The 23,957-nt window shown below is 36.8% G+C and overlaps 3 protein-coding genes and 2 long non-coding RNA genes across 6 annotated transcripts; all 5 read left to right on the forward strand.

The window, feature by feature from the left end:
• Window positions 1-5,608: 5,608 nt before the first annotated feature.
• Window positions 5,609-10,708, forward strand: LOC121049637. Its single transcript, XR_005800949.1, has 5 exons — window positions 5,609-5,974; window positions 6,057-6,143; window positions 6,336-6,453; window positions 7,544-7,645; window positions 10,588-10,708. It is a non-coding gene; the product is annotated as an uncharacterized LOC121049637 (long non-coding RNA).
• A 1,469-nt stretch (window positions 10,709-12,177) lies between these two features.
• On the forward strand, window positions 12,178-14,310 carry LOC112164340. Its single transcript, XM_040506038.1, has 2 exons — window positions 12,178-12,190; window positions 12,548-14,310. The coding sequence occupies exons 1-2, from the start codon at window positions 12,178-12,180 to the stop codon at window positions 14,308-14,310; spliced, it is 1,776 nt and encodes a 591-aa protein (XP_040361972.1).
• Window positions 14,311-14,768: 458 nt separating this feature from the next.
• LOC121049466 lies at window positions 14,769-15,716 on the forward strand. The gene is made up of 4 exons (XM_040506942.1): window positions 14,769-14,879; window positions 14,984-15,089; window positions 15,203-15,490; window positions 15,666-15,716. The coding sequence occupies exons 1-4, from the start codon at window positions 14,782-14,784 to the stop codon at window positions 15,669-15,671; spliced, it is 498 nt and encodes a 165-aa protein (XP_040362876.1). The 5' UTR covers window positions 14,769-14,781; the 3' UTR covers window positions 15,672-15,716.
• Window positions 15,717-18,115: 2,399 nt separating this feature from the next.
• On the forward strand, window positions 18,116-19,170 carry LOC121049467. Its single transcript, XR_005800308.1, has 3 exons — window positions 18,116-18,364; window positions 18,519-18,800; window positions 18,905-19,170. It is a non-coding gene; the product is annotated as an uncharacterized LOC121049467 (long non-coding RNA).
• Window positions 19,171-19,350: 180 nt separating this feature from the next.
• On the forward strand, window positions 19,351-20,514 carry LOC112202030. 2 transcript variants are annotated; one of them, XM_040506941.1, is made up of 5 exons: window positions 19,351-19,524; window positions 19,631-19,738; window positions 19,840-19,909; window positions 20,001-20,099; window positions 20,207-20,514. In XM_040506941.1, exons 1-5 carry the CDS (start codon window positions 19,382-19,384, stop codon window positions 20,300-20,302), a joined length of 516 nt encoding a protein of 171 aa, XP_040362875.1. In that variant the 5' UTR covers window positions 19,351-19,381; the 3' UTR covers window positions 20,303-20,514. The 2 variants fall into 2 exon arrangements, with proteins under 2 accessions (XP_040362875.1, XP_040362874.1); XM_040506940.1 differs by having other exon boundaries at window positions 20,001-20,514.
• Window positions 20,515-23,957: the final 3,443 nt, after the last annotated feature.

Genomic DNA, 23,957 nt, shown 5'->3' on the forward strand with positions numbered 1-23,957 from the left:
TGCGAGGAACAAATTGCGTTGCTTATTGAAAATGCGACAAGCATCTAAGCCCAGCATATGGAATATGCCACGTAAACGAAGCCTCGTATATTAAAAATAGCAACAAATATAAAGTCTTGCATATAATTTTTAGTAACACACATGTGTGTCTCACAATTTGTGATATGCGAGGAATCAAATACGTCGCATATTGAAAAAGCGATAACCATGTAATTTCGTCGCTTTTGACAATCAGTAAAACACATAAGGTGACAACTGATTGCGACAACCCAAAGTCGTCGCATTTTCAATTCAACGAGAAATTTAGACTTTTTACGATAACTTTGGGTTGTCGCCGATGACATTTTCTCTTGTAGTTCGAAACTGTTCTTCTGGTACCGAACGTCAGTAGGATCAACATGATAAAAAAGTGGCAAAATTCTATTGTCTTCCATGGATAGACAAATCTCTCTAAGTTCCTCCAAACACCAAGTAGAAGAAGCATAATTTTGCGAGAGAACAGCGATTGCAAACCTTGATTGTCTAATTGCTCTTAAGAGAGTTGGAGAAATAACATCCCCTAATTCAAGATCTCGATCATCCATGAATGCTTTAATTCCCCTTCTCTGCAGTCGATCATATAGTTCAAATGTGATACCCTTGAGAGTGTCATGACCCCTGAAACTCAAAAACACATCATACTTCCACTCAACAGCTGATGATAGAGAAGAAGAAGAAGCAACCGGCGCAGCGGCCGAGGTGGTGCCATCGTTTCCCTGATCAGGAGAGTCATTGAGATCCCACATCCTTTCTTCTTCTTCTCTCTCGGGCCTTACTTGCTCAGTAGCCATGTCGATCAATTCTTGATTATCCTGCGATATTGGCTCACGCCTTTCAACCATGTAACTGAACAAATGCTTCAGTAGAGTCCATATCCACTTAATAGTAGCTATGGCACCGATCCATGTCACAATTACCACAATAATCGCCAACGACATCTTTTTGTAATATGCAAAACCAGAGAAGGAGAACAGAAAGGAGTAAAAACCAACGAACGAAAAAGATATTTGTTTGATACAACTTGTGAAATATCTGTCTTTCTAACCTCGAAGAACTCCATTAGCTTCAGCTACTACAAATCCACAAGAGAGCTAGGCTTGGAAAGGTGACAAGTAGTGAACAAATTTCTGTCAGCCTTGTGATCAAACAAGAGAGCCTTATAACACAAAAAATCGATAAAATGGAAGACAGAGATAGTTTGAAGTTTGAACGGAGAAGAGAGGCACTAAGAGTGCTTACTTTGCTGGAGTTGGGACCAGTCTCTACTTTCTACTCTTTTTATGACCGAACAAAATAAAGTCTATTTTTCTTTCGGCGTCCAATGATTAATACCATTGCCTATGAGAAATTGTGAATGTCTGGTTGTATACTTGTATTATAAAATATAAATAGGGTCAATTCCCTTTTACTCAGAAATCACATGTATTGTGTTCACTTGCACTAATAAGTTTGTATTGTGCTCATTTACACAAATCTTAAAAGAAAAGGCCTATAGTGCCTAAGATATCCTATGCTGACTTTTGGGTTTAACCTTTGCTTTTTAAGAAAACCTGTTCAAACTTTTGAAAGAAATAAAACTAGCTTTCAACATGCCCAAGTTTTTCACCTAACAGGCTCCCTGTCTAGCGGTTACTGTGACAGGTAGAATCACTGCTGCTTATCTCTTATCTGAAGCTGAGGCAAATCTTCCAAAAAAAAACAGAAAGTCTAAACCTAAAACTAGTACAGAAATAAGGCTAACGGAAAATTCTACAATGTGTTAACGTATGACATGCATACAATTGCCTTAAAAGTAGTAAAATGAGTCCTCAGAATAGTAATATTAGTCCTCAAAGTAGTAGCATTAGTCCTTAAAGTGGTAAATTTTTTTAGTTACCACATGAGTCCTCAAAATAGTAATATTAGTCCTCAAAGTGGTAACATGAGTCCTTAAACTGGAAAATTTTCTTAATTTACCATATGAGTCCTCAAAATAATAATATTAGTCCTCAAAGTGGTAACATGAGTCCTTAAAGTGGTAAAAATAGTTGATGTATGAGAAATGTTGACATACCATAGCTTTACCCAAGGCTAACAACAGATATAAACAAACATTTAAATTTTTTAAAAATATTGACAAGGTGGATGAGCAATCTGAAATTATTTATTCAAACATAATTACAGACTAAAAATTCATATCCTCATTCTCAGGTAAACAGTTAAAAAGCTGTTTAGCTATCCAGGAGACTGATTTGCAGATACTTACTTGGAAAGAAAGTACTTCCACACTAGACAAGAAGGAAAGAGCACACTGCTACTATGGCTTTCTTACTTCCCGAGAGAATATGTTTTCTGCTCTATTTTTTGATGCCTTACAAACTGAACCTAAGGCTCCTTATATAGGGAGCGGAACTCAAACTAGAATTTAAAACAGCAAAATGTACCGCACAACTCAATTATTTTCTGCCTTCGTGAGTGCTCCTGATGATGGAGGTCAGATGGCGAAAAGCAGATTCTTTTAGGTGAAATGTTTTTCACCTTGTTCTTTTTTGAAAAGCAAAAGCATCTTTAGGAAAAGCCAAAGTTGCTTTCGGTACTTTTTACACCTGCTGCTTCACATGTTTTCATCTGTTTTAGAATTGTGGCCTAGGACAAGAGAGTTGTCATCCATCCTAGCTTTTACTTCATTGTCTTCTACATCAGTATCTGCATACATCTTATAGTGGTTGTCATTTTCAAGCTTCTGGATCCACTGCAAGCATGCCAACGTAGAATCAATTTCCTTTCTCTTGAGTGACTGAAAAAGGTCACTGCTTATCATATCAGGGTGATCATAGGCAGCGATTAAGATTTTTTCTCCTGCTGCCAAGAATGTATTTTCTTTATCTTCTTCGATGATCTTCTGCATATAGTCTAAGGACATGGCCTTCATCCAGGGGATGCTAGAATTTGGCTGGCCGTTATACCTCACGCAGGCAAGCTTAAGATATCTTCCTTGTATAATTCTCACATAATGATATGGAGAAATATATTCAACTTCACCATTGCTATTCTGAATCCATTCTGGAGGAGTTGATCTAAATTTTAGCCTGAGGATACAGTCGTTTTTTCTGACATTTTTGACTGTATTGACTATGATGGGTGGTAAGCCCTTGAGATCATCATTGGTCTTAGTCCAAAGATTGTGGACAAAATCATTTTCAACAAGCCATAGCTTGTGTTCTTGAGGATGTTCACTCTGAACATTTACTACATATCTTCCAACATATGGCCCAGGGATGACGAAGAGAGTTGGAGGAAATGAGGCAGAATTCTGACTTCCAATAAGATTATGAAAGTCGAACCATTCTGATTCTTTTAGTGCTAACACATGAACTCTAGCACTCTTAAGATCTTCAAGATACTGGATTTTCTCTTTCTGGACAGCACTCTGCTGTGTAATGATTTCTTCAAACTGTGTTCTGGCATTTTCATGGAGTTCTTCAACAAGGGCGAATAAGGTTGGGAACATGAGACCACTGTTTGTTTCTTGAAAGGCATATAAGAGATTCCTTCTGGTGATATGCAAGTCTCCTGCCAGTTATGAACACAAGATCTGCAAAAGTTTTTAGTTCATAATTAAAAACATTTAGTACTCCAGTTAGAGTTGATTTGCTTTTTGGCAAAGCAACAGCTGTCAACGGTCTTGATGAGCCTTTACCGTCTTCCGTTTGAGATGGGCTAGCCAATCCTTTACCCTGGGATTGATCAGTTGTGGCTAGTCCTTTTGGACTTAGCAGAAACCTTTTGAGGATTTTTTCTTTAGAATCCTCAACCTTTTCAGGTTCTTTCCCAGTTCTTCTATTTCTGGGATTGCGACCTTCGTCATCATCTCTTCGGCTAAACATTGCCATTTCTCTGGTTAAGGCGTCTAAACGATAATTCTTATTTCCTGTAATTAATTCAATATTATAATCATGTTGGTTAAGGAATAATTGCCAGTTTGCTAATCTTCCTCTATCAGCAGCTTTATCAAGTTTAAAATTTTTGAAATTCTTTACTCTAACACAATCGGTGGGTGAAGGGTTTTCCAAGAAAAGCTGGAGAATTTAAAATTGTTTTCTTGACAGCCAAATTTTCTTTTTCTCCTGTAGGAAAATTAATTCTGCAGGGCTGAATTTGCCACTACAAAATTTACAGATCTTTTCAATGTTAGTTCCAAGCGCTTTTGCCAGAATAACACCGGACTAGTAATTATCACTAGCATCTGTCTGGAGAATGATTTCATCATTTTCCTCTGATTGTTGGAAAGGAGGGAGATTTTTGCAGAGAGCTTTTATCTGCTTCACAATTTTTTCTTCATTTATGTGAAGTTCCATTTTCTTTTGGAACTTGTCTTAGGAGATAATATTGCTATTAATCCTGAGATTTTGGGAATGAAATCTCTCCCATAGTTGATGACTCCTAAGAATATTTCTAGACTCTTAGCATCATGAATTCTGTCTGGGAATTTCCAGATTTTCTCAAGGATGTGTGGTTGGAGTTTTATCACTCCATTCTTGATGTTTATTCCAAGGAAATCAACTTCGTCCAGGATAAAGGAGATTTTCTTTTCTCCTAAGATGATTCCATGCTGAACTATCAGCTTTACAACCTCATGAAGGTGTTTCATGTGTTCTTCTCTATTTTTAGAGAAGTCCAAGATGTCGTCAATGTAACAACACAGAACTCAGCAACATGTTTGAAGATGTAGTCCACCTTTCTCTGGAAAATCGAAGGGGCTTGTTTTAAGCCAAAGGTCATTACTAACCATTCATAATGACCTTGTGGTGTTCCGAATGCAGTGAAGGGAACACTATCTGGATGCATCTTGACTTGCCAAAAACCCGACTTTGCATCAAATTTTGAAAAGACTTTAACTCCTCTGAGCTGGTTGATCAGTACTCTTACTTGAGCAGTTTGATAACCTTCTTTAAAGGTCTTTTTATTGACATCTCTATAGTCAATTACCATTCTAGCTTCTCTAAGATTTCTGCATGATTTCTCACGTAGAATGCTGGAGCATGATGAGGGCTAGTGGATGGTTGAACTTAGAAATCGATAAATTTGAGACTTTCCATGTACTTATAGCGTATTATTAGTACTATGTAAAAAAATTAACTTGATTTGCCGTTATTTATCGAACAAAGCGGTCAACCCACTATGCCAATAAACTCATCAGACGACAGAGCTCAGACGACAGAATGATTGTTTTCTGTTGTCTGAATAATTTTAACGACAGAATGAAAAAATTCTGTTGTCTGAATGTAGTGTATATCATGGTAAATTAGGTTTCTGAAAAAGGTTTTGTTTCAGACAACAGATTTCTGTTGTGCATTAAACTAAGATTGATTTAGTTTTGGTTGTTTGAGATTTTTTTTTTCTGAAAGGAACTGTTTATAAAGGTTGTGTTTCAGACAACAGATTTCTGTTGTGCAAGAAACTGAGATTGATTTTCACTCGTTTGGTTTTTTTTTTCTCCCTTCCTTTCAGTTTGGTATTTTTGGCACAACGTGAAGACATATTCGTCCAACACTTAATGATATTTTGGCTTGACAAATTTGTCAAATTGATAGAAACCTAGAAACAGTCTCTCAGCTCGTTTTCGCTTTCAAACCAATCTTCTCCCTCACTCTGGTACACAACAGAAATCTTTGAACTAAAAACCCAATCCAACATCAATATCGATCGATTCATGGTAGCTTGAATCTTAGCCATCTTCTTCTTTCCCTTATTTGCAGACTCCTCTTCGATAAGCTCAACGAGCTTCCAACTGTTTTGTTCAATGAATCAAACCTAATTATTCATCTCACTTTGCCTAGGCGGCAACACCGGCGGTTTAGGCGGAGCCTGTTATTTCTTGAATCCTAAAGCTGAGGAGAAAAGTTCAAGGGCAAGCCCAGTGATTACTACCACTTCTCCACTCATGAAGAGATGGGTATTCAATCTCTCTCTCATTCTTTCACTTTTTCCTCTATTTCTATATTTTTGCAAGGTCTCAGCTTCTTGGTGTTTTCCAGATGTAGATGAATTTGTACATGTTTTGCACATTCCGATTTTGAATTTGGGGTTTAGTTGAAGATTCAAAGCTAGTTGGTTCAAAAGAGGTAATTTTACTCCTACTTTTTTTTCTCTTGCTTTACTGGTAGTTGTAGTATGGCCTTCCGGTCCTCACTATTTCCTCATCTATGTAATGAAATTGTTAACTTAAATTATCAGTGATATAATTTTATCCATGTCTTTGCTCTGTTTTTTAATTTATTTGTTTTGTTTTTATATCAATTTTTTTTGCAGGTTAGGGATTTGGGGAACCTAATTGGGTTGTACAGAGAGTGGCATTCTCATTTGCTGCCCTATTACTCATTCGATCAATTTGTGCATGAAGTGGAACAAGTGGCGGCCACAAAAAGAGTCAAGGTATCTGATATCCTCCTCCTCGCTCTTGATTTGAGATCCTTTTAAAAAATTGCTTCAGAGTTTGATTAATTTTCGGTCTTTTCGAGTAGATGTCTCTTAGAGAATTGAGAGAAAGAGATTTTGATTACTTGTTTTGACAATTTCTTTAATCACTAGGTCATGTGTTTGCTCAATAACTGGGATAGTTTGCAAATGTTTCATGCACCAACTGCAGTTTGAGGGCATTGCTACTTGTAGTTATAGAACAGTAGTCTAAGATAAAAAATTGAAATACAAATGACTTCTTTAGTGATGAAGTTAGTTAACATTGATTTGTGGAGGTCGTATTTACGTTTATATGCATTGTATCTTTGATATTCAGTAGATTCTTCAAAGTAGTGGCTTAAGCTGTTTGGGTAGTTCTATGTGTCATGCTATTGTGTTTGCTAGTGTTAGATGAGTAGAAAGATTAAGTATAGGAAGGGAAAGGGCTGTCAAATAATCTTTCTTCTGGATTGATGTCAAATGACATGGCAAATGATTACATGTACTTTTGGAACTGTGGGAGAGAAAGCTTGCAGAGTGATTATCCTTTGCCTTGGTTTGCTTTGAATTCACTTTTTAATCAAGTTGTAAAATGCACAGTTTGTATTTCCACGTTGATCTCTTAGCCTTGTATTTCTATTCCATAGCCTTGTATTTCTATTCCATGCTATGGAACTCATGGAACTAAATAGTCTAAATTGACTGCATATAATTGAGATGCATTGTGGGATATACGATTGCACATTATATTTCCTTGTTTGCCACGATATGCCTTCCATTTCAGTGTAAAGCCCTAATTTTGTATTGTATCGTGTCGTCTTTGAAAATGTACTATCACTTGGCTATTTTTTAAATACTTTTCTGTCTAAAGGATCAAAGTAGATAAAAAAGACTGAATTTGTATACCTAATCACCTATTACATGCATGCTTGCCTCTCATATGTGACAAGTCCTGTATATCCTTCAAAACACTTATTAGCTATGCTATAAAATACGAATAACTGAATAAGTTTGTTATTTATTTTTGAATTGCATATATGATGGAGTGCTTATGATCGGATTTCAGGTCAATCTTTTGGCGGATAAGGTGGACACTCAACTGAATCTTGTTGAAAAATTATACATTGCCCTTGATCATTATTCACCAATATTGCAGCATTATCCTGGAGTAAGACACTTTCTTCTATTCCCATGATGTCATGTTAGCTCTATGTGTTCTTCTATATTTAGGAGACCGTGTGCAACTATGTGTTCTTCTATATAGATACATACATATATATATATATATATATGTATATAGATACATACATATATATATATATATATATATATATCAAATTAGTGAATCTAGAAATCCAAAAAAGCCATTTGTAGTTGGACATTGCTAAGCCAACCTTTGGAGCATTAGTCATTTATGATAAATGACAGGGTCCGCCCCGGATTCCACCCTGGAATCCGAAGTGGCCCTGCGGGACCCACCTTTAAAGAAGGTTTACCAAAGATTTCGGCATAACCTTCCTTAAAAATGGGTAACCCAAAACCTGTAGAATTTCAATTTCACTTCTAAACAACCCTCCCAAAACTCCTGGAGCCACCCTGCTCCCAAAACCGCACAACTTCACAATTTAGAGTACCAAATTATCCAATTAACTCAAAATTTCAACCAAGTCAAAGGTTACAATAATAATACACAGAATCTCAAGGTTATCAGAGCAGTCTAGAACCAAAAGAATAACGATACACATAGTAGGTTAGCAAGTAACCTACGAGGGATAGGTGACAGCGGTGGTGCTAAGCCTCAACTCCTAAAGCCGAACAGCTACACTGCGAACTGGGCATTTGAAACCGAAGGGCCCAGGGAAAAGTATATAAAAACGTTAGCGTGAGTGGACAAAAATAAATAATTGAAAGAAAAAGGGTTTTATACTTTTCCACATTTATCTCAATAAAACTCCCGATGCATGCAATAATTAAGAAAAGACCGACTAGCCCCGCTAGTCAAGAACAACAACAAAAGAACATGGGGAAAATGGGTTCACCATACGGGAATGGAGCCCCTCAGGCTCAACCTACCCTCGACTGCCACTCACACATAGATTGTGCGAGGAGGAGAACTAATAACCTCAACTTCCATTCACACATAGATTGTGTGAGGAGGAGAATATCACCTCTACTACCACCCACGTGAGGAGGAGAAAGCTACCTCACTGCCACTCACAAACACAAAGTAAGTGAGGAGGAGACCTATTCACATGACCCGCGTATGGTGAGGAAGAAGATCGTAGAAAGCCAATAAATCTGTATAGTTTCCCCACATATCTCACGAAATAAGAATCCAAGTGTATAAAGACGTGACCCCGCACGCCAAGATCATCTCAAATTCAAAGTAAATAGGCGGAAATAATATTATTCGTAAACCGGAACAAAATCCATTTCCAAAATCAACAACAAGGCATTCTCAATGCCAAAACCGAAGTCGATAAAAAAAGAGGAAATACAACTCCATCGAAATCCCATTTTGAAACTCCTTTAAAAGTCTCAAATCGAAATAAAATATAATTAGAGAATAATTCCGGAAATCACCTCGGAAATATGATAATTTCACCATTAAGATTATAACTCAAAAGCAATTTCGGAAACGAATCAATAATCAAAGTATTAATATGAGATAATACGAAATCAATTTATAATCTCATACTCGAAATGTAAATTGATGAATAAATAGAGCATATTTTTTTTAAAATAATGCATGCATCAATTACTTAAAAACAAAAGTCCACTCACAGTGTACGGCTAATCCTGCCGTCGATCCGAACCCTCCTCGAGGGAATCCTCCTCACGTCCTGTACGATAACAATCATAAATATATATATAGTCCACAGGACGGAATTTTAATTTCATGATACTTAATTGGAAATTCAAAACATCCCCCTTCCTAACATCCGACTCCTCAACCCTCTACAATATCCATCCTTAATGCTCCAACATTAATCTGTCATTGATGCAATACCTAGAGTGAATTCGAAAGGAATCCGGCGATCGAATTCACGATAATCAATAATTAATCATTTAAACTCAATTTGTAAATCCTCCAATTTCCACCAAACTTCAAGCATTACATTCTACAATCATTATAGGGTATATAGGATTAAAACGACAATTAAAACACAAGTCTACGCGCCACCACACGCTACCTACAGTGGCGGCGCGTGGGGACCACGCGCCGGCGGTGACCTTCTCCGATGACCACCAAATTCCGGCAACAACATCATCTCAACAGACCCAATCAACTTCTCAACTACAACATTGATCAATTTTACCTCTAAGTGGCCGAATCGAGCCGGTGAAGGAAAGCCCCGAAGCTCCAAGAACCCTAGAATGGAAAATTGTCAATTCGGCTTCTACAATGCAAATTGGAACGAACCACCTTAGGGAAAATAATCACCATCAAAAACCGTACCTTCGATGGGAATATGGCGGCCGGAATGGCCGGAAATCGGCAAAATCCCAAAACTGCAACCGGGTAGGAATTTCCTTCGATCCGAGCTTTTCCGGCCAAATCGTCCAAAGATACCTCCACAGACGTGACCGGGGGAAGAAACCGAGCTTGGGGGTGGCCGGATTACGTCCGGAGTCGGCCGGAAGAGGAAGAAATCGAAGGGGAAGGAATTCGGCCGAGAGGGGAGGAAGAGTCGGGGAGAGAGAGAAAGGAGAGTTACCCGGTTGGGTAGGTTTCCAAAAATAGAAATCTACCAACAGTAATTTCCATATATATATAACTTACCATGAACAGTAAATTCTACATTTTTAGCCATAACTCTCACATACTAAGTCCAATTTTTACGTACTACATATGCACGCGCTCGGTTTAACGTCCCCTACAACTTTCATGAAGAACATTTTCTCAAATTTTGACCCGAACAAAAAGTCGACTTTTAGGGCCACTAAACGTACTGGAACGATAGTAAAAGTGAAAATAAAAGTCGTTTACCGTCCAAATGACTAGTAAACGGGTAATTGAGATACGGGACGTTACAATAAAACTCTAGAAGCCACATTGTTGCGCTCATTTACTAATGGTCCTGTTCCTACTTTTGTCGGTTGACTCAGTGACTTCCATTGCATTCTAGCTTCCTTTCCTTTGCCAACACTTCTCCAACATCAGTATGTGTATAGTCCTTGCCATGTGAAGCCATGCCTTTGTACCTCTTCACCTACTGCTGTTTCTTTCCACTCATTTGATTTTACATTCAATGGTAAAGTCATGTGTATATTCTTGAATAGTTAACAATGGTAACTGTCTAAACCTATTAACTTTTTTGAATCTGTATATCTGCTTCCTTATGTATTAGCTATTGTGTCTTGGTTTCTTTATGTGGGTGATCAGTGAAACTCAATAGTTGCTACTAACGAAACATGGATTTCATAGTGTTTTGTAATGATGTGTTTGTGGAAGTATGTGTATATGTTCATTCACTTTGGATTAATTTTTATTGTTTTCTCTTGATTCAGATTATCCACGTACAATGAAAGGTTTATTGGTCAGCCCAAAGTGAAATCTGCTATTGGTCATAATCAACATCCTTATCATAATTCTTCTTCGGTCTTCTTCTGTTAGTTCTAACAAGTACGTACACTACTGAACTACTACTCTTCCATTGGTTTATATCAACCGGTAATATTTTTGCACATTAACAGAACCATATAACTTATGATTTATATGGTACACATTTTCCTTGCTTGATCTGTGTGATGCATTTTAAAGCTGGTTTCTTCTCAAAATATTTGGGGCTTGCATTTTATTATTGCATGTTAATTAATTCTATATTGTGGTGGGATCTGATATTATAGATTTCATATATTGATCTAATTGGCTAATTTTAGATTGAAAAATGGTTAATTTAATAATAAGCAGAATAAACAAAATAATTACGGCGAAGAAGGCAAGAAGTATAAGTGAAACAATTTATACAAAATGGGTTTGGAAGTTATTAATAGCCTTTCTTTTGCTATTCGGTCACCTTATGGATTGGTATTTGATCATCCCGTTTGTTTGTCTAGTTATTTATTAATAAGAAGCTATTTTTCTATATTCTAATAGCTATGCAGATTGTTTGATCTCTCTGACTTGTATTAAAGACCCAGTACAATACCCTTCAAAAAAAAAAAAAAGACCCAGTACAATATTGGTATCCAACTTTTGCTAAACGACATATATATATATATATATATTTACTTACACACACACACCATATTATATATGCGATACCCGAATCAAAAAACTTTGCTACATGTCTAATAAAAAAGTCACAGAGAATGTGCTAGCTTGCATATTATAGTAATTAAGTTACTACATTTTTTAGTTCCATGAATGTGCATAATGTGCAATGATCATCCAATGAGATTATTAGCAGATTACCAATTTATCATGCAAATATTTAAACCTTTTAGCCCAAATTATTGGTCATCCAATATATCTTAACATGTTCTTGCATGCAGGTCTATTTGATACTTGACTAATTTAGTCTTGCTGGAGAGCTGCAAGAAACAAACAAGAAGGTGAGATTATCCTGCAATCTTTCCACATTTATCTTTTTCAGAAGTTAAAGATATAAGTGACTTAAATCATAAATTGACTTTGTCTAAAATGAATTCATGAATTATGAGAGCATGTAGTGTTTTTAATTTGCTTTGTCTAAAATGGTCTTCTTTGGTAACAAAGAATATTAATAATCTTGATAGATATGGGAAATGTAAATTCCGGGAAGTATGCAACTGAAAAATATATGGTATGCAAAATGGTTTAAAGTTCCTAACAGATCTGTATTTTCCTCTTAGATTAAGTATATATCATGATCTTAGCTACATAAAATGTTACAATTCTAATTGTTTTATATGTTTGTATATATATATAAGATGGATAAATCATGGATGAAAGAAGATAGAAGATCACTAAAGTTTCAAATAGGACTTGAAGAATTTCTTAAGTTTGCGTTGGCTAATGCAAGGGACACAAATAGCATATGCTGCCCTTGCTTGAAGTGTTGTAACAATGATTTTTGGTCCATAGGGGTGATTAAGGACCATATATTTTTTAATGGCATAGATGTTAGCTATAGGCATTGGAAGTGGCATGAAGAACCATCAACTTCTGCCTTGAATGTTGCTAGAGGGGATTCTGAAACAGTTGAGATGAATCCTGATTTTGGGATAGAAGAGGATGAAGAAGGTATGAAGGGTAGTGAGGATGAGGGGATTTCAGAAGACTCGAATGAGTTTATGAAGTTTGTAGAGGATGGAGATAAGCCCCTATATCCTGGTTGTACCGAGACGACCAAGTTGAATGGGTTGATACAAACATTCAATTTGAAAGCTAAACATGGCATGACTGATGCTTGCTATTCAGACATGTTAATTATGATTGGCCTCTTGCTTCCTGAAGGGAATGAGTTACCAGGGTCAGTTTATGAGGCCAAAAGAACACTTTGCACATTGGGGATGGAGTATCAAAAGATTCATGCTTGTCCAAATGACTGCATCTTATATAGGTTGCAGCATGCCGATGCGACAAGCTGCCCCACTTGTGGTGAATCAAGGTGGAAACTAGGCAGGGACAAATCTGAGAAAGAAGGGGTGCCGGGGAAGGTATTGTGGTACTTTCCACCGATCCCAAGGTTCAAAAGGATGTTCCAATCAACTGTTTCAGCAAAGGAACTTACTTGGCATGTCAAGGATAGAAAGAAGGATGGAATGATGAGGCATCCAGCGGATTCCCCGACTTGGAAAATGATTGACACAAAATGGCCAGATTTTGGTGTAGAGCCTAGGAACCTTAGACTAGCTCTTTCATCAGACGGGTTTAACCCACATAGTTCTCTAAGTAGCAAATACTCATGCTGGCCTGTTATACTTATCACGTATAACCTTCCTCCGTGGTTGTGCATGAAGAGGAAGTACATGATGTTGACATTGTTAATTTCTGGACCTAAACAGCCCGGAAATGATATCGATGTCTATTTGCAGCCGTTGATTGATGATCTGAAAGTGTTGTGGGATGGGGTTGAGAGAGTATATGATGCTGTAAGAGGAGAGTATTTTACATTGAGGGCAGCACTGTTTTGGACAATTAACGATTTTCCCGCATATGGGAACTTATCGGGAAGCATTGTCAAAGGATGCAATGCTTGTCCAGTATGTGTTGAAGAGACCAAACCCTATAGGTTGAAAAAGTCTAAAAAAATGGCATTCATGAGGCACCGAAGATTCCTACCACGATATCATCCATATCGAAAGCAAGCTGCTGCTTTCGACAACACTGTAGAGGAGGGTGAAGCTCCTAAACCGTTAAGTGGAGAAGAGGTTTTGTCAAGAGGTCAAGGTCTTGATCGACCATTTGGCAAAAAAAACCCTCCTCCCCCTTATAAGGGTCTTCAAGATCAAAACAGACCTTGTTGGAAGAAAAAGTCTGTTTTCTTTGAACTTGCATACTGGAAACATCTTCCGGTAAGACATAATCTTGATGTGATGCATATTGAGAAGAATTGTTGCGATGCTATCCTCGGTACGTTGTTGAATATTCCGGGGAAGACTAAGGATGGGGCTGCTGCTCATTTAGACATGGTTGATATGGGTATACGCACTGATTTGAAGGCTACAAGCACTGGAAAAAGGGAGAGGTTGCCTTTGGCTAGTTGGAATTTGTTCCTTAATGAGAGAAAGATCGTTTGTAGTTCATTTTTCAATATGACTGTTCCGGTTAGGTTTTCATCCAATGTACGAAATCTGGTGTCAATGGAGGAATTAATACTCGCCGGTCTTAAATCACATGATTGACACACTATAATGCAACTTCTTCTCCCAGTCGCACTACGTTCAGTTTTAGAGAAACCGGTTCGGTATGCAATTATCCGGTTCTGCCTATTTTTCAAAGCAATATGTAGCAAGGTGATCGATGTTTCAAAGCTAGAACAAATGCAAGCAGACCTGGTTGATACAGTTTGCCTGCTTGAGAAGTTCTTTCCACCCTCATTTTTTGACATAATGATTCACCTAACTGTTCATCTCGTTAGGGAAGTCGAGTTATGCGGTCCGGTCTTTTTTAGATGGATGTATCCTTTCGAGAGGTACATGAAGGTGTTCAAAGGATGGGTGAGGAATCGACAATTTCCTGAGGGCTGCATTGCAGAGAGTTATATTGTTGAAGAGGCAATTGAGTTTTGCTCAGAACGTATACTTCCTGAAGATGCTACCATTGTTGGGACCCCTTTGAGAACCAAATATGGGTTTTTAAATGGCTGCAAACTGATGTCAGGTGCCACCATCATTAGTGTGAATCAGAAGCAGCTAGACCTAGCTCACCTTTGTGTATTACAGAACACAGAAGATGCAATCCCATATTTCACGTAAGTGATATTTATTCTTCTGTTACAATTTTAATGTTGTACTATATTAACGTACACATTCGTTTAGGTTTTTCTGCTCATTTCAAGTATTTCCCCCTTTGCAGTGAGCATATGGAATTATTGAAGTTAAGTTTCCCGAGGTTCATCAAAAATAAAAAGTGGTTGAAGAAAAAACAGAATCTTACCTTTGCTGGTTGGTTAAAGGAGAGGGTACATAGCTTATCCTCTACTTTATTTTATTGAGGGTTTAGGAAGTAAATTATAAGTTTTGAGTCGAACAAAACTTGTGTGGTATGCTCTTTGACATATGATGTAATTTGTAGGTTGCAAACGAAATGAGATTTGCCGATAATGCTGTTTCAGAAAGTATTAGGTGGCTCGCAGGTGGACCGAAAAAGGAGGTCCCTACTTTTAGTGGATATCATGTTAATGGGGTTGATTTCAACACTATTGCACGTGACAAAGTCAGATCAGTTCAAAACAGTGGGGTTTTTTTAGTTGCGGATGCAATGCAAGTTGCTAGTGCAAAGGATAATAACCCCAAAACCAATGATATGGACTTCTACGGCAGGATACAGCAAATCTGGGAGGTGGACTACTACAAGTTTAGGGTACCGGTCTTTATGTGTGATTGGGTTGAGTCAGCCAGGGGCATTAAAGTAGATGAACTTGGCTTTACTTTGGTTAAACTGAATAGAATAGGGCATTTAAATGATCCATTTGTCTTAGCCACGCATGTCAAACAAATTTTCTACATAGATGACCCCCTTGATGATCAATGGTCAGTGGTAGTACGGTGCCCAGAGAGAGACTACCAAGGGGCTGGTAATGATGAAGAGCTAGAAGATATTGAAGTGGCGCAACACCCATTTATTCCTATAATGCCATCAATCGAGACATTTGATGATGTACTTGGTGAAGAGCCAAGCTCCTACATTCGAGATGGCAATGAAGGAATATGGGTGGATTAGTGATTAGGAAAAGATAAGTGATCTGAATGTATGCATTTTAGGTTGGGTTTCTTTGTTTAGGTTTTTTTTTACTTTGTTAAGTTGCAATAAAGTTTTTGTTATATAAAGACTACTTTCATTCTTGCATTTCCTGCTTCACTATTGCTTTTGTTGATTGTTGCCTAAGTATTTGGTTCTTGTTTAATAATTAATTTCTATTGATCTGAATAATTGTCATGTTATTTAACATGTAACTAACTATATTTGCTCTTTGTTTCAGATAATGTCGCCGTCCACAAGATCATCAGCATCTGCAAGATCTATAGCACTAAGGATTAGGAGTGCAGCGATGAAACGGTCAAGATCAACATCTGCCATACCGATAAATGCAAGTATTTCAGAAGTAGCTGCCTCCCCTAAAAAGCAGGTGACTCCACAAAAAAAGGCTGTTGCCCAAAAGAAGTATAAAACTACTAGAAAATCTTCCTCTCCCAAGAAGCGTCAAACTACATCAAGAAAAGTGAAGCTGATCATGACTGCTGAGTTGAAGAAAGGAGCATCATCAAGTAAGTCGTCCAAAAAGTCAAGTTCCACAAACAACAAGGTCGCTGCTTATGATGATGATGATGATGATGAAAACATAACCGGTGGTTTAAAGCTGTTGAAGCGAGGGATGATAACTATGAGCCTCATCACAAATAGACTTATCCGAGGAAAGAAGCTAACTGTCAAGTTCAATGATAAAGGGGAACCTGTTGGTAAGGTGGCAAATGAAATGAAATCTTACATAGGAGTGTTGGCTCGTACAAAGATCCCAATCTCAATACCGGATTGGAGAGACGTCGATCCAGATGAAAAGGAAAAAATTTGGGAATCAATAACGGTACTTATACTCATCATAGAGCTCAATTTTTACAAATTACATTGACAAACACATGGTTTTAATGTTATTGGACCACTATTAGTACTCTGATTTGAAATTTATTTTTGCTATGTGTTTAGGATGCATTTGTCATACCTAAAGAATGTCGGAAAATGGTGATCACATCAGCTGCAAATAAATGGAGAGAGTTCAAGAGAAAATTGACTAATTTATACATTATCCCTTACATGAATGAACCTGATCTCTTGGAATTTCCACCGAATGATTACCGAAGCATAACGAAGGACAATTGGCAAACCTTTGTTGCTAACAGGCTTTCAGCTAGTTTTCTGGTTTGTTGTTCATTTAATGAATATTGTTTTTTGGTAGAAGTTGTTAAATCCTACAGTGAGTCACTGCAATATGTAATTTTCTTTTGGTTTGGTTTGTAGGAAGTACGTGAGGCCCAAACTATGAAACGAAAGGAGAATAAATACCCTCACCGTATGGCATGCAAAGGGTATGCAAATTTGCAAGAAGAATTGGTGAGTTTTAGTTAGATGGCTACTAACTTGCTAAATGTTTTTAATTATCAGTAGAAATATCTTTAGTTGATTATCTAATTGCTGTTTTTTTTTCTTGTGGTCATTTAGTCTGAAAGTATGTCTTTGGAACAACTGGATCGAGCTACAATGTGGATTAAGGCAAGGCAAGATAAGAATGGTCAGTTCAAACAAGCTGAGGTAGAGGAGACAGCAAAAAAAATTGTAAGTGCATGTAGGATAACAACTGTTTTTCTAAACATTATGATTTACAATTCCACTTATGTGAACGAACTTTTTGTGTCTCATATAGTTGTACTATTTCATGGCTTTATGCATGAATGTAATGCTACTCGACACATTTATTTGTATAGAATATTCATCTAATCTATGAATTCAATATTTACATTTGATTCCTTGAGTTGGTTAACTGTACTTTGCTTCAACTTTTCATAAACTCTTAAACATTTATTGAGATGGTCGTATAATGATATTATTTTCAATCAGGAAAACTTAAAGAAAAGGGAGGCTGAAGGGGAGATCACCACATCTGGGTCTGAAGATGTGCTGACTATTGCGTTGGGGAATCCTGAGCATCATGGAAGGGTTAGAGGTGTTGGTGGGACTGTGAAGCCGGCTGCCTATTTTCATTTGCCAAAATGGCAGAGAAAGAGTGTGGAAGAGACAGTGAGATCATCAGTGAAGAAGATATTGGAGAAGGAGAAGGATTGTTTAATTGCTAAGGAAAGAGCTAAATGGGAGGAGGAGAGAGATAGACAGTTGGCTGAGGAAAGAGCTTATTGGAGTGAGAAGATTACAAGGATAGAAGCAAAGATTGACGGGAAGGAGTTGGCTGTTGATACACTCAAATCTGCCACACTAGTCAATGAAGTTGGTTAAGGACAAGGGAGCTGCTCCCGGCCAGGTGAAAAGGGTGTAAATTGTAATGGAGAAATTGAGATAGTGACAGCTGCAAAGAAGAAGTTGGATTTAAGAGACGATGTGAACAATATCGTACTTGAAAAGGAACTTGTGCATGCCACTGATGAGAAGGCAAAGCCAACCGCGGTATTGGAAGAGAAGTCAAGAGGTGTCTTTGCTGTTCCAAAGGCAAGAGTAAATCATGCAGAGGTAATTTTATAGTTTCCTAATCAAAGTTGAATTACACATGTTATGCTGATATAGCTTTCATTATGTGAATGGTGAAGAGGTCAATTTCATAATTGCATAAATCAGGTTGAACCTGTCATGTCTATGCTGAACTTGTTATGTTATGTTGGTATAGGTCTCATTAGGTCAGAATGAGTGCAAACTGGCCATTGATTCGGTGGAAAACATTGTAGCCATTGGAACAATCATTAATGTCGACCTTGAGACCAACCAGTAAACTATCCATGGCGCTTCATTGGGAGAGGAAAATGTACGCGTCTCTATCATTCGGACTTTGGTTCCTGAAGCTTTGCTACCATTTCCCATAAAAGATGAGATAGTGACGGTTAAGGATGCCATTGGGACTTGTGTTGCTTGGCCAAAGAACCTAGTCATTACCCTTGCAGCAGATGCCAAGGTAACTCAATTTGTTAGTCTTTACTTCAAAATGGATGTCACTTGGACAAGTAAACTGATAATGTGATATGGCAGTTTATACTAACTTATTTTTTGAAACAATAGAAAAAACTAAAGCGTAAAAATCAAAAGAAGAGAACAATGGATATGTTTGAAGATAATGAAGATTTGCGAAACTTGCCACCAAATCTCCCAGCAGCTGTAAGTGCCCTGTGCATTTGGGCCAACCATGAACTGCGAGATGGGGCCACCATCTACACCACTTTTGATGCTGAAATTTTTGGTCATCGAAGGAAGGCTGTTGTCTTTAGAAGTGACATCCATGCCACGGCAAACATGTTGGAACTATCAGGAGGCTGCATTGTATTTTTCATGAGGTAAATACATTAAAACTAGCTAGCAATTGTTTATCATTCGATTGGAACAATCATGATGTTTATGTGTTTATAAGGTAATCAATATATTGTAGGCAGCTGCATTGTTGTTTATGTGTTGATGATTTATCTTATGTGAATCAGTGTTAATATTACGAATTTGAAATGTTTATGTAGCTACCTTCATGATGTTTTGAAGAGATCTAAGATGACTGAGATGGTAGCCTTTGTTGATCCTGATCATACGGGTGCACTTGGCTGTGGAAATCCTACTGAACGAGCTCGGTCTTTGTCTAATCGGTTCCAAAATGGAAAGCCTGGCCAGATTTATTTGGTGCCGTATAACTCAGGGTATGTAAACTGGATTACAATAATGAGATTGTTATGTTATATTGCTTCTAGGTAGCTACTTTATATAAACTATCTTAAACTGAAAATGAGTTTTGTTGTGGCATAGTTCTCATTGGATGTTGTCTGTTGTGAATCCCGATGAAGAGATCATTTACTTTATGGATCCGTTAAAGAGGAGCCTCATAACTGGTGAATGGAAAACAATTTTGGATAAGTATGTTTCTTTTCCACTATATAAGTTGATCAGTACTTGATGTTATGGATACATTATATAAATGCTTTACTTATGTTGGTGTTTTGCTATTCATTTTGAAGCTCCATTAAAATCTACAATGCTAACAAGAATAGGAAAGGGAGGAAATTAATCCAGTGGAAAAATCTTGCTGTAAGTTGATAAAGGGATTTGAAGTATCCCAGCCTCTTAATGTTTTACATAGTAAGTAGTTCTTCTGATATGGTGTCTTGTGTTATTTCAGGGCATTCCTGAGCAAAATGGTGGCAAGAGTTGTGGTTATTGGATCATGCGTTACATGAAGGAGATAGTGGAAGACACAAATTTGGAGTTTGCTACTAAGGTATTTGAGCAGCTTCCAATACCATTATATACTTTATTTCATGGTTTGATGAATATAATCTTCATATATCATATATACTATGTTTTTTTTTTTTTTTTTTTTTGCAGTGGGATAGAAGAGCAAATCTTGTTTACACAGAAAAGGATATTGATGAAGTTCGGGCTGAATGGGCGAAACATGTTATGAAGTTTGCACAAGTGTAGTGCGCACAAAGAGGATCTGTGGTATATGCATAGTTAGGGCTAGCTGTTTTTGTGCATATTGACATTGAATGCATAGCTAGATTATGGAGGGTTTTTTTGCCTAACTAATATGATCGACTTTTGCCTTTATCGATCATATTTTGACCTCCTAACAGATTACTCAACTTGTAGGATGGATTGATGGTAATGTTGAATATTGATGTAGTTTGCTGGCTGATTTTAATGAAATGGCCTTTGACTTGTTATAGTTGGATGTTGTTATTGTGCTTACTAGTCAACACAGGTTTTTCAATATATGATGTGGTTATAATACAGCTCATACAATATAAATACCGAATGAAGTTGATGTTGCGCACCAAACATCAGACAACTTAAATACCAAATCAAGCTGACGTTAAACAAAACATCAAACAACAGATATTTGTGGTTATAAGACAACTGAGACAACAAAAATAACCAAGAAACTGATATTAAACCTTGCATCAAACAACAGAATTTAACCAAATATCTGTTGTCTAAAACAATAGAAGACCACAGAAGAAATAGGCCATCTAAATTCCTTATGACAACTAGAAACAGATATATGTGGTTATAAGACAACTGAGACAACATATATAACCAAGAAACTGATACTAAACCTGACATCAAACAACATAATTTAACCAAATATCTGTTGTCTGAAACAACAGAAGACCACAGAAGAAACAGGTCATCTATATTCCTTATGACAACCAGACAACAGAAAACCATAAATTCCATTGCTCAAAGTTACTTACCACAACAAAACGTATAAACCAATGTTGTTAAAGCAAACTCAGAACGACAGTAACTTTTAAAACTATTGTTTATAGTGTTGTACATCGACATATATCTGTGGTGTGAAACTCAGTCAGACAACAGAACAGCTGAAGAATCTCTTTACTCACACGATTTAATTATGTCTTTTGAATAAAAAAGAAACAATAAAACATAATAAATATATGTCGTCCACAATAGATTCACACAACAGAAAATTAACCAAGATAGATCAAAACTCTATATTCACACTACAGATTTCTGTCGTGTTAACTAAATACATACGATAGAGTTTTATAAATAGATGTTGTCCAGAATCTTTTATAACAACATATTTCTATCGTTTGATTACATCTTCAACCTCAGAAAGTCATAATTCGGCATATCTCAATACAATCAGACAACAGATTATTGGCCGGCCTATGTTGTTTGAGTGAAATATAGATCACGGGTAATATCTGTCGTCTGAAGGCCTAAGAGATATCAGGCTACTAGACAACAGAAATTTTCTGAATCAGACAACAGTCCTCGGCTGTTGTCTGATGGGTTTATTGACATAGTGACCATATACATACCTATACATCCCTAAGGAGAGCTGAATGACGAGAAGACAAATTTTTTAAAATTTTTACATTAGGTTACATTAGGTTATGTAGCAGACAGATCGAAAAAATAAGTTGTGTATGAGTGGTTATGTGCATATTAGTTTTATGTGTATTTAAGGTTTATAGTTGACCACGTATATCGAGACCCAAACGACGACGAAAATAATTGAAATTTTGACCATAACTATTTCTTCTTGTCGTGGTAACATCCATCGGTCGAATTTGACAAATTTTATTTCCTCCATCTTAATAGGTACCATGTAAAAAAATTAACCCGATTCGCCGTCATTTCAACATCGACCAAAGCTGTCAACTCTCTATACGCTTATACTTCCCTAAGGGTTGAGCCTCCCAGTAAGGCTGGGTTCCAAACCCCTTCAAAAAAAAAAAAAAAAAAAAAAAAAACACTTCCCTAAGGATAGCTGAATCACGAGGCGATAAACTTCCTTAAATTTTACATTAGTTGGTAGAGGTTATACCCACGAGAGTGTGAGAGCTGACAAATCAAAAAATAAGTTGTGAATGAATGGTTAATTTTTTTTATGTGTATTTAGAGTTTCTGGTTGACCACGTAGATCAAGATCCAAATGATGAGGAAATAGTTGAAATTTTGACCATAACTACTACTTCTCGTCATGATAACATCCAATGGTAGAATTTGTTAAATTCTATTTCCTTCGCCTTGTTGGTTATGGAAGGTATATATAACTAATAAACAAGTTAGACCACATTAGTAGGCATATAAGGATTTTGTGCGATCTATATAATCAAACTTAGAAATGGATAAATTTATGATTACCCATGTATTTATAGCATATTAACAAATCCTGTATAAAAAAAATAACCAAGTCCACCGTCATTTTGACATCGAATAAAGCAGTCAACTCTTTATTCCCCAAAAGAGAGCCGAAACACGAGGAGATAAACTTCCAAAAAAATTTACATTAGTTGATATAGCATATACCCACGAGGGTGTGAGAGCTGACAGCTCAAAAAAGAATATGTGCGCATTAGTTTTATGTGTAGTAATTCTTTAGGATTGACCATGTAGATCGATACTCAAATGACGACGAAAATAGTTAAAATTTTAGCCATAACTATTTCTTCTTATCATGATAACATCCAACGGTCTAGATGCAAGTTCTCGAGTTGCTCTGAAACTCGTCTGTCATCTTTATGCCTTGATCAAATATGGAAAGAGATTGGAACTCATTGAAATAAACTAATAAACTATAGTATGTTGATTTTTTTCTAATCAACTATGTAACTGTCGCATAATCTGTGGTGCAAGTACATATGTATTTATATAAACTCATGCAATTTTTCTTTTGCAAATAAATAATCTTCGTGGAGGAACAGATTTTGGGAAGCATGGAATTGCATCACTGGTGACTGGCGATCAGCTAGTGTATCAATCACACACTGAATAATGAATGATACTAATCTTTTAAGACGACTAAGGAAATGTTTTGTTGGCAGGCCATCCCTTGGGTGAGAAATTATAATGGTGTATAGGTGCCATATTTTTATATTTGGACTCATGAAGATGTATCAACGATTGTCATCCCTTCTGAAGGTTTCTTTAAGGGTCTGTTTACGTGGAATCTGACATAAGAAGAGAATTGTTTTCAACACTCTAAGTTCAACAATGTGATGCTTAGAAGGACAAAAATGGTTCATAGTTCAACTGGAGAATTAGAACAATTATTGGGAAATTCTTTACATTCCAAGAAAGGCTTTTGCTTTGAGCGGTAAAACATTACAAAATTGTCATGACGGAATTTGGTTGGAATTTGCTTTCCCAAAATTCGCTTTTGGATTGGAGCAGTTATACATCAGATGCATCCCAACATGGCTATTAATCTCAATTTGTTCATGACACTACATTTTATCCTTCTGAAGTTTTGATGTAACTCGAGGGCAATTTGTCAACAAGATCAGCAAGTAACAATAAGAGATCTCAAGTACCTGCAGCAAAAGCAAGAAGAAATTAATGTACCAATTCAAAAACATGAATGCTTCAAGTAATAACGAAATCACAAGTTAACATATCATCGAGACACGCTATGGTACTTGTGGGTATCTCATACACTCATTTACAACTATTTGAACAAAAAATTACGATTATTTGAACCAAAATTACAACATTCCATTATTAGAACTAAGATTACACAAAAAATTACAACATTGACAACGAATTTGTTCAAAAGCTTGTAACAATGTTATAAGAGGTGTAATTACCATTATTAGAACTA

Source organism: Rosa chinensis, chromosome 5 (assembly GCF_002994745.2).
Source record: "Rosa chinensis cultivar Old Blush chromosome 5, RchiOBHm-V2, whole genome shotgun sequence".
Lineage (NCBI taxonomy): Eukaryota > Viridiplantae > Streptophyta > Magnoliopsida > Rosales > Rosaceae > Rosa > Rosa chinensis.